The 10,740-nt window shown below is 47.6% G+C and overlaps 3 protein-coding genes across 3 annotated transcripts in view; 1 reads left to right on the top strand and 2 right to left on the bottom strand.

Moving 5' to 3' along the window:
* The window catches only part of LOC116957256 (uncharacterized), a 631,244-nt gene that overhangs the window by 423,336 nt on the left and 197,168 nt on the right, over positions 1–10,740 (top strand). The gene's annotated exons all lie outside the window — the stretch shown is intronic.
* Positions 1–10,740, bottom strand: part of LOC142906832 (uncharacterized) — an 88,384-nt gene that overhangs the window by 71,917 nt on the left and 5,727 nt on the right. The window lies entirely within an intron of this gene.
* On the bottom strand, positions 2,718–6,531 carry LOC142906824 (uncharacterized). Its single transcript, XM_076055412.1, has 2 exons — positions 3,528–6,531; positions 2,718–3,336 (listed from the first exon to the last, which is right to left on the bottom strand). The coding sequence occupies exon 1, from the start codon at positions 6,089–6,091 to the stop codon at positions 4,256–4,258; it is 1,836 nt and encodes a 611-aa protein (XP_075911527.1). The 5' UTR covers positions 6,092–6,531; the 3' UTR covers positions 2,718–3,336; positions 3,528–4,255.

Genomic DNA, 10,740 nt, shown 5'->3' with positions numbered 1-10,740 from the left:
TGACATGACGTCACTAGCGAGGTACACCTCCCCCTGGCGTTTCACGCCGATGAGGTAATGCTGAGTGGTGACGTCACAGAGCGGGGTTGGAGTTTAAGTTGATTTAGATTCATTTTCCCTTGCTCCCTCCCTTGATCAGAGACCCCTTGGGGTGTGTGAGCTCAGCAACAACTGTGTGTGTGTGTACACTGTGTGTACGTTTACACTGTGTGTGTACACTGTATGTGTGTACACTGTGTGTGTACGTACACTGTGTGTGTGTACGTACACACACAGTGTTTGCACTGTGTGTACACACACTGTGTGTGTGACTGGGCCCCCCACAGTGTGTGTACACACTGTGGGGGGCCCAGTCATCTAAGTCAGTCGACCAATGGCATTTTTTCATCAATTTATTATTTTCACATTTTTTTTCTATTTACGTAACTTTACCGAAAGAACCAAGAATACGGTTGCACATTCTCTATTTATTGCAGAGATTCAAGGTTCAACACCGACAGACACACCTGGCTACCCCAGTAACATTCACCAAAATATGCGCAGTCTGCTTAACGGCAGCTATAAAACATAGCGTTTTGTCATTCACAACGCGCAGGTCATTGCATATTTGTGTCACGGTCAAAATTGGGGTAATTCCAAACATTATCCAGAAACTACACAATGGAGATGACGCTTCAATGATCGCCCCCTACCGACAGACTCATGTCCACGTGAAGGCCGGTGCAGGGCCACCTTGTACCACACAGGGGCAGCTGCCACTTGGGGGGGGGGGTCCTTCGATTGTTTGAGATTAGATTCGATACGAAACACCGAGTTGCTGAGGCAATTAGACAAGCGACTTATGAGTGCAAATATGATGTTGGTAACGTAGTGAATGCTTGGGAGCTTCATCGTCTCTCGCTCCTGCTAACAGATGTACCCAGCCCACAGCTCCACAGATACAAGACGCTCCTCCTGTGCAGGTTCGGCTACGTACGGTGCAAAAGAAGTTCCAGATACACACAGAGACTCACAGAAACCCACAGATAGCATGGTTGGCTACGTATGGTGCAAAATAAGTTCAACGTACACACAGAGAGTCAGAGCAAGTTTGAGTTGCGTGTAGTCGTGGGCCATGAAAGTTGAATTGGCGCATGTTGCTACTGAAAGTAGTTGAATACGGTTGGGAAGATGCTGATAGAGACACACACAGAGACTGACAAGAGAGAGGTGGACAGACACAAACAAGAGGAAGACAGAAAGAAAGATACAGAGACGACAGAGACACAGTCAGTGAGAGAGAGAGAGAGACACAGAGGGGAACAGAGACACAGATGGACAGAGATATGTTGAATCGAACAAACTTAACTTGCTCCACTGAAAGAGATTCCTCAATCTTTGCCCATCCCCGGAAGTCGTTCCAGTTTCTATTTATTTCATTGTATGTGGTGTGTACGTGTAAGCAATGTGGGATATCAATGTAGACAGATATGAACAAGATCAGCAGACAAGACGTCTTTCATACTCATTGGTTCTTTGAGTGAAGTCACGCAGGTAGAAAAAATAAAATAAATCACGACGCTTCTATCGCAACACGAGCGGTCGTCCTCAGGTGAAAACATCCAGACATTGTCGGGGCAGAAGTCACGTGAGCTACGGCACGTGACAAAGATAAGGTGACCCCCCCCACCCCCGTGGCTCGCCCTGCTCAGCTGAGCATTGTTTTAATGTGGTGGGCTCACGCGAAATTAATTTCTGGAAGACGAAGGTACTTTCAAAACCCACTGGCTAAACTCTTTTATATAAGTGTTGTGTCCTTAACTAACGACACGTAGACGTCTGGTTGAGGCAACGCGTTTATTATAACTCTTTTGAACTCTGCTCTACACACTACTGTACCACGAAGGAGTACGGCCCCTTCCACTTGATAGCCTACGCGAGTGACAGCCTCCCTTCTATCGCAGCCTGCACACTCCGGGCTCTGCTACACACGGGTCCCTTAGCCCGGCGTTAAGGGAAGACTGGACGACCCGTCCCAGCCAGGGTACGGGAGCTCACCTCTGGTCCGCTACAACCCGGCTCTAACAAGAGCCTCGGTTGAGGGTCCCTGGGTGCTGGTCCAGTCTTCAGGTCTTCGGATGTCTTCAGGCTTGAGTTGGTGAACACTGCCCGGCCGGTCCAGGGGGCCGGGCTTTTAACCCCAGGTCGGGGTCACCCCTCCCCTCCTGAACCACCAACCCCCCCTCCCAGAACCTTCTGGAAGGTCTTATCTTAAGGGGCCTTAGAGACGGGTGGGGGGTCAGGGATGTTATTCTCGGGTCACGGGGGTGGGGGCGGGGGTTTACTTTGGTCGACCCGTACACACCTCACTCTCTCTCGGCTGCCCCCTGTTGACCCGTGAACGTGGTGGCAGGTCAGCTGACAGCGCCTTGTTATGGCGCTTACGCACAACTTCGTGACTAACGCTGCACGTTACGTCGTTTTCATGCAGGGGGCGCTGCAAACCTACGCGCCCCCTGCATGAACGACGGAGGCACAAGGACAGACGTTCGATCGCGTTGGAATCGATCTGCAGACGTCGGTCTTCTCGCACGGCCAGCTCTGTGTCGCCTCATCTCGATCCCGCGATCCCAAACCAGGTGAAAGTCCGCATCGAACCGAACTCCCAGCAAGGCCATCTACTTAACCACGACAGAAAATTCATACCAAATGTCGTTTTCAAATAAGTCTTCCAGATGTAAAATGAGAAGCTTTTAATGAAGAAATACAATTATCAAATTCAAAACAATCAAATTAAAACTGTTTCATTTTAAAACTTCAAAACAGAGCATCGGGAGCTTGCGCGGAGGCGTCGTTCGTGTGCAATTTTTTTCGTGACTTTCCTGGCCCTAGGCTGTAAATGGTTGAGGGGCACCGCAGGCGGTCAGGCTTGCTTCAACCCTTGGTTGTGAACATCCAGACGTTAATCAGGAAGGACCATTTCTTGTCCTAGTTCACCAACATATAAGACGTCATGCAAAATTCTCATGAGTGTTGTTGTGGAGAATGTATCTACTACATGTGCGCTGCCTTGTAACCGAATACAAATCTGTACCTAAAATGCATTTCAAATGTAGTCTCTTAAATTACTTCCTTGGTATGACGCAGATCAGCAGACACATCTTTCATTTATCGATCTCTCCACAAAACAAAGGAATGTTTTACACAAACTATAACTAGCACAGCCTTATGGGAGTGCATTATTGAGTCAGTGCAAGCCACCTGTGGACCCTTATTGGTGTACAGCGTCTCAAGAGCAGCCGGGCTGCTTCAACCGATAGTTATGGACATCCAGACGTTAATAAGCAAGGACCATTTCTCGTCCTTATTCGACAAAATCTACGTCAACACGTAAAACAAAATTATAATTAGTGTTGTAGAGAATGTTTCTCCTCTACGTGTAACTTTTGAGTCGTATGCCTTGTAGCTGATGAATGATCCGAGTGTGCTCCCTATTTCAAAGAATGAGTTGCTCCAGAGGGAGATGCTTCCTGAAAACACAAAAAAACCCTTTGCCCTGTATCACAAGAACAGTGAGTCTCAACCGAGTTACCTGTACAGGTTACTTCCAAAACACACACTTTGTCCTAACATCACTTATTCAATGTTTGACCCTTATAGACAAAATCAGACAAGTATTCATTCTAAATTATTGAGTAATTTTAACAAAATTTTATTACTGCACTGAAATATGCTGCATCAGGTTACATCGTATTTTTAAAAATACGCACCGTCTGCTTAACAGTGTATGTACAACATACTCTTGCGCCATTCAAAACGAGTAGGACATTGCATGCTGGCGTCTGGGTCAAAATGTATCAAATTCTAAACATTACCTACAAACTCCACAAATAAGACGCCACATCAACCATCGCCCCCTACTGACAGGCTCTTGTCCACATGCAGGCCAGTGCAGGGCCACCACCTTGTGCCACACAGGAGCAGCTGCTACTTGGGGGTGCTCTTCGAGTGTTTGAAACGAGATACGACACAAAACTCGGAATTGCCAGCGTCGATTAAGCAAGCACGATATAAATGGAATTATTAGAACCTAGTGAATGCTTAGGAGATTATTGGCTCTCGCTCCTAGTTAGAGATCTACCCCACCCACAGGTCCACAAAGACTGGCCGCTCTTACCCTGCAGGTTGCACCTAGGAATTGAGCGTTCAACTTCACATTCTTGTCATTAAAGGCCTGTGACAAAGGTGCATCTATTGGAGCGACATCGTCTCAAGCTTACACATCTAACGGTTCTCCATTTGACTTTGTATTGTTTTGGAAAAAGTCCACCCACACCTCCACTTCCACAAACTGCTGGGAGTTGCTTCGCTCTGCCTCACAGTCAGAACTCTCCTCCTGCTTCACGTTGCCTCCATCGATGCGAAGGTCCGGTTTTGGAGTTGAATCTTCATCTTCACATTTTACCCTCACTTTTTCACTCTTCACCATCACTTCTTCACATTTCACCATCACCTCTTCATATTTCACCTCGATACCTTTAAAAGTGTCCAAGCTGGGATTTTCTTCCAGTTCTTGTTTCATGAGGGATGGGCTCATTGCGGCACTTTGACTTTCACAAGCTGATTTCAGACTCCACTCCTTGTGGATCTTCCGATGCTTGTGTGTTCTCTGGTGTCTTTGAAGATTTGATGAAACTGCAAACGCCTTCCCACACACACTGCACTTGAAGGGTTTCTCTCCTATGTGAGTTCTATGGTGTGTTACAAGAGTAGATGATTGTGCAAACGCCTTCCCACACACATTGCACTTGAAGGGTTTATCTCCCGTGTGTGTTCTCTGGTGTTTTACAAGACCAGATGAATGTGCAAGCGCCTTCCCACACACACTGTCCTTGAAGGGTTTCTCTCCTGTGTGAGTGCTCTGGTGTGTTACAAGAGTAGTTGAACGTGCAAACGCCTTCCCACACACACTGCACTTGAAGGGTTTCTCTCCTGTGTGAGTTCTCTGGTGTATTACAAGAGTAGATGATTGTGCAAACGCCTTCCCACACACATTGCACTTGAAGGGTTTATCTCCCGTGTGTGTTCTCTGGTGTTTAATAAGACCAGATGAATGTGCAAGCGCCTTCCCACACACACTGCACTTGAAGGGTTTCTCTCCTGTGTGAGTCCTCTGGTGTGTTACAAGAGTAGTTGAACGTGCAAACGCCTTCCCACACACACTGCACTTGAAGGGTTTATCTCCCGTGTGTGTTCTCTGGTGTTTTACAAGAGCAGATGAATCTGAAAACGCCGTCCCACACACACTGCACTTAAAGGCTTTCTCTCCCGTGTGTGTTCTCTGGTGTTTTACAAGACCAGATGAATGTGCAAGCGCCTTCCCACACACACTGCACTTGAAGGGTTTCTCTCCTGTGTGAGTCCTCTGGTGTGTTACAAGAGTATTTGAACGTGCAAACGCCTTCCCACACACACTGCACTTGAAGGGTTTATCTCCCATGTGTGTTCTCTGGTGTATTACAAGAGCAGATGAATCTGAAAACGCCATCCCACACACACTGCACTTAAAGGCTTTCTCTCCCGTGTGTGTTCTCTGGTGTTTGACAAGAGCAGATGAATTTGAAAATGCCATCTCACACACACTGCACTTGAAGGGTTTCTCTCCTGTGTGAGTGCTCTGGTGTGTTACAAGAACAGATGAATGTGCAAACGCCTTCCCACACACACTGCACTTGAAGGGTTTCTCTCCTGTGTGTGTTCTCTGGTGTACATGAAGATGCGTTAACTGTGCAAACGCCTTCCCACACACATTGCACTTGAAGGGTTTATCTCCCGTGTGTGTTCTCTGGTGTTTTACAAGAGCAGATGAACTTGCAAACGCCTTCCCACACACACTGCACTTGAAGGGTTTCTCTCCCGTGTGTGTTCTCTGGTGTTTTACAAGAGTAGATGAATGTGCAAACGCCTTCCCACACACACTGCACTTGAAGGGTTTCTCTCCTGAGTGAGTTCTCTGGTGCCGTGTCAAATGGTCAGGACGATCTGTGCTGTATGCACACCGATCGCATTGTTGAGTTTTTGCACCGAGCCGCGCCGAGTGCCTTTGCTCCATCAGACAAATTCTGCAGAGGAAGCGACAGCTGCAGACAGAAAAAAGAATATCCCCACCATCTACACGTCAGTATCGATGCACAGAGGAATGCAAATATACAGGTACACGTGACTTACATGTCTTTACCTATTCATATATTCATGATATAGTGAAAAAGTGTCCCAAATTCATCACACGGGCTGTTATGGCACACAATGAGAGGGAAAATGGTTATAAACGTACCTAGAAGCCCTAGTATCTTCAAAATGAATGTTAACCCAGAACTCCGAGCACACAATTTCGGCTGTCTGGCATCAAAAGGAATATTTATGAAAACTAAATTCAGCTGACATAGCAAAGGGTGTGGAAAATAATACTATTTGTGTTATGCAGAAATTCATAAATGAATGTTAAATCGCAACTTAGAAGTGTGAACCCAGGCACAGATGTCCTTGAATGCTGGGATGAACAGTTCTGACTTCTCCTGCACGTGTGCTGTGATAACTTCCTGACTCCATTCTTACAAAAAGTTCCAGGTGAAAACAAAAATAAACTATTTTGATATAACCTCCGTGTTCAATAGAGTTAATAGACTTTACTGCAAATACAAACTTGACCCTGTCACACACTCAGAGGTGGAGCCAGGATTTTCAGGTAGGGCAGGCAAGCCCTCCAGCAATGAAAAATGATAAGAGTTGTTAGTAAGTAAGGAGTTGTTAGTAAGTAAGGAGTTGTCAGTAAGTAAGGAGATGTTAGTAAGGACTTGTCCTATGCTTTTTATTCGACGCCTGTGATCGGCATCGTGTTCGCTGAAGGTGTTTGCCATCAGGGAAGTCGTGTACTGAATACGCAACGGCACACAATTGTGAATTTGTGTCTGTTTGAAATGTTCAGCAAACTTCCCAACATGCTACAAACTTGAAATTTGTAATGTGGATAGCTTCCAGACTGGACACAATGCACAAAGTATTCAAAAACTACTTTTTTATTTTGGGGGGGTGGGGGAAAAAACCATGGAGTGTAAGGGAATATGAAATTTGAAATTAATCCAAGACAAGAATCCAAGTCCCGGGCGAAGCCGGGTAGTGAAGCTAGTTACTAATAAACCCCAATGATCCCATCGAAATTAGGGATTTCGATCGGACCGTCGGGGGGGCACGTGCCACCACACCCCCACTGGCACCACCACTGTCACGCACTGGCATGGTGCACAGGTGGTGGTGTGTCCAGACCCACGCCTGGCCACCTTCACATGCTCAGAATTCATGCTTCCTCACTCCACCAAGTAGAGTGAACACCGCCACGCGTCTAGAGGGAACACCGCCACGCGTCTAGAGTGAACACCGCCACGCGTCTAGAGTGAACATCACCACGCTGTTGATGAGCCTCACCTTGTGTTGTGGGCAGGTCGCTTCTAAAAACAAAAGTGGTACAGCAGCTCAAGCGGGCTGGGCCTGGCAAAAAAGAATGAAATAAAAACTGCGTGAATATTTAAAAGAAAAACAAAGTGACAAAGTGGCGAGCCGTGTGAAGACAAATTAAACTTAAGCGAGAGAATTTAAGTAAACGCAATCAGGCGAGGGCAGGAGGCAAGGACCCGCGTGGCTAGGCCCCGCGCTGTAAACTTTCACATGGACATCGCTTCCATGCTCGCTGCTACTCAATTGACATCCCTACGAGAGAGAGAGCGAGGCTCTACCTCGGTAAACAACAACCACCACCACCACTACAACCACCAACACAACAACCACCGCAACAAACACCACCACAACAACCACAACAACCACAACCACCACCACAACCACCATAACCACCACAACAAACACCACCACAACAACCACCACAACCACCACAACCACCACCACAACAACCACCACCACAACCACCACAACCACCACCACAACAACCACCACCACAACAACCACCGCAACAACCACCACCACAACAACCACCACCACAACCACCACAACCACCACCACTACAACCACCACAACAACCACCACCACAACAACCACCGCAACAACCACCACCACAACAACCACTACCAGAACCACGACCACAGCAACCACCACAACCACTACAACAACCACCACCACAACAACCACCACAACAACCACCACAACAACCACCACAACAACCACCACAACAACCACAACCTCCACCACACCAACCACAACCACCACCAGAACCACCACCACCAAAACAACCACCACTACAACAACCACAACCACCACAACAACCACCACCACAACAACCACCACCACAACCACCACAACCACCACAACAACCACCACCACAACAACCACCACCACAACCACCACCACAACAACCACCACAACAACCACCACAACAACCACCACGACAACCACCACCACAACCACCATCACAACAACAACCACCACCACAACAACCACAACAACCACCACCACAACAACCACAACAAGTAAAACAAAGTGACAAAGTGGCGAGCCGAGTGAAGACAAATTAAACTTAAGCGAGAGAATTGAAGCAAACGCGATCAGGCGAGGGCAGGAGGCAAGGCCCCGCGTGGCTAGGCCCCGTGCTGTAAAGTTCCAACCTGGACATCGCTTCCATGCTCGCTGCTACTCAATTGACATCCCTACGAGAGAGAGCGAGGCTCTACCTCGGTAAACAACAACCACCACCACAACAACCACCACAACAACAACCACAACAACAACAACCACCACAACAACCACCACCACCACAACCGCGATGAGAATGTCTCACCTCGGATTTCAGTGCACGGCGGAGCAGCAGCTTCCTGTTACTTCGTGACGTCACGCAGCAGCAGGAGTTGACATGACGTCACTTGCGGGGTACAAAACACTCCCCTCCCACAATGAGCGGCTCTGTGGGCGTGGGTGCCGAACTCGTCGCAATAAACTCGGGACGGCTTTCATGGATATATTATGTTAATGAGCTGCCAGTCACCGGGAGTAGCTTTGCCCAAACAAGGATTCTAGTTGAACAGGTAAGGGAAGTGACCCAGGCAGAGGTGACGTCACGCTCAATGGCGCAGTGGACCGGGTGGGATACTTTGGTGACATGACGTCACTAGCAAGGTACACCTCCCCCTGGCGTTTCACGCCGATGAGGTAATGCTGAGTGGTGACGTCACAGAGCGGGGTTGGAGTTTAAGTTGATTTAGATTCATTTTCCCTTGCTCCCTCCCTTGATCAGAGACCCCTTGGGGTGTGTGAGCTCAGCAACAACTGTGTGTGTGTGTACACTGTGTGTACGTTTACACTGTGTGTGTACACTGTATGTGTGTACACTGTGTGTGTACGTACACTGTGTGTGTGTACGTACACACACAGTGTTTGCACTGTGTGTACACACACTGTGTGTGTGACTGGGCCCCCCACAGTGTGTGTACACACTGTGGGGGGCCCAGTCATCTAAGTCAGTCGACCAATGGCATTTTTTCATCAATTTATTATTTTCACATTTTTTTTCTATTTACGTAACTTTACCGAAAGAACCAAGAATACGGTTGCACATTCTCTATTTATTGCAGAGATTCAAGGTTCAACACCGACAGACACACCTGGCTACCCCAGTAACATTCACCAAAATATGCGCAGTCTGCTTAACGGCAGCTATAAAACATAGCGTTGTATCATTCACAACGCGCAGGTCATTGCATATTTGTGTCACGGTCAAAATTGGGGTAATTCCAAACATTATCCAGAAACTACACAATGGAGATGACGCTTCAATGATCGCCCCCTACCGACAGACTCATGTCCACGTGAAGGCCGGTGCAGGGCCACCTTGTGCCACACAGGGGCAGCTGCCACTTGGGGGGGGGGGGGTCCTTCGCTTGTTTGAGATGAGATTCGATACGAAACACTGAGTTGCCGAGGCAATTAGGCAAGCGATTTATGAGTGCAAATATGATGTTGGTAACGTAGTGAATGCTTGGGAGCTTCATTGTCTCTCGCTCCTGCTGACAGATGTACCCAGCCCACAGCTCCACAGATACCAGCCGCTCCTCCTGTGCAGGTTCAGCTACGTACAGTGCAAAAGAAGTTCCAAATACACACAGAGACTCACACAGAGACCAACAGATTAGCATGGTTGGCTACGTATGGTGCGAAATAAGTTCAACGTACACACAGAGACTCGGAGCAAGTTTGAGTCGCGTGCAGTCGTGGGCCATGAAAGTTGAATTGGCGCATGTTGCTACTGACAGTAGTTGAATACGGTTGGAAAGATGCTGATAGAGACACACACAGAGACTGACAAGAGAAAGGTGGACAGACACAGACAAGAGGAAGACAGAAAGATACAGAGATGACAGAGACACAGTCAGCGAGAGAGAGACACAGAGGGGAACAGAGACACAGATGGACAGAGAGATGTTGAATCAAACAAACTTAACTTGCTCCACTGAAAGAGATTCCTCAATCTTTGCCCATCCCCGGAAGTCGTTCTAGTTTCTATTTATTTCATTGTATGTGGTGTCTACGTGTAAGCAATGTGGGATATCAATGTAGATAGATATGAACAAGATCAGCAGACAAGACGTCTTTCATACTCTTTGGTTCTTTGAGTGAAGTCACGCAGGTAGAAAACATCCAGACATTGTCACGGCAGAAGTCACGTGAGCTACGGCACATGACAAAGATAAGGTGACCCCCCAC

This window comes from Petromyzon marinus, chromosome 71 (assembly GCF_048934315.1).
Source record: "Petromyzon marinus isolate PM22_M1 ecotype Great Lakes invasive population chromosome 71, UKy_Petmar_22M1.pri1.0, whole genome shotgun sequence".
Taxonomy (NCBI): domain Eukaryota; kingdom Metazoa; phylum Chordata; class Hyperoartia; order Petromyzontiformes; family Petromyzontidae; genus Petromyzon; species Petromyzon marinus.
This window is presented reverse-complemented; position numbering and strand designations above follow the sequence as displayed.

Bases quoted from the DNA above. Each gene is read 5' to 3' on its own strand.
- LOC142906824 (XM_076055412.1), bottom strand. From the start codon at position 6,091: ATGGAGCAAAGGCACTCGGCGCGGCTCGGTGCAAAAACTCAACAATGC.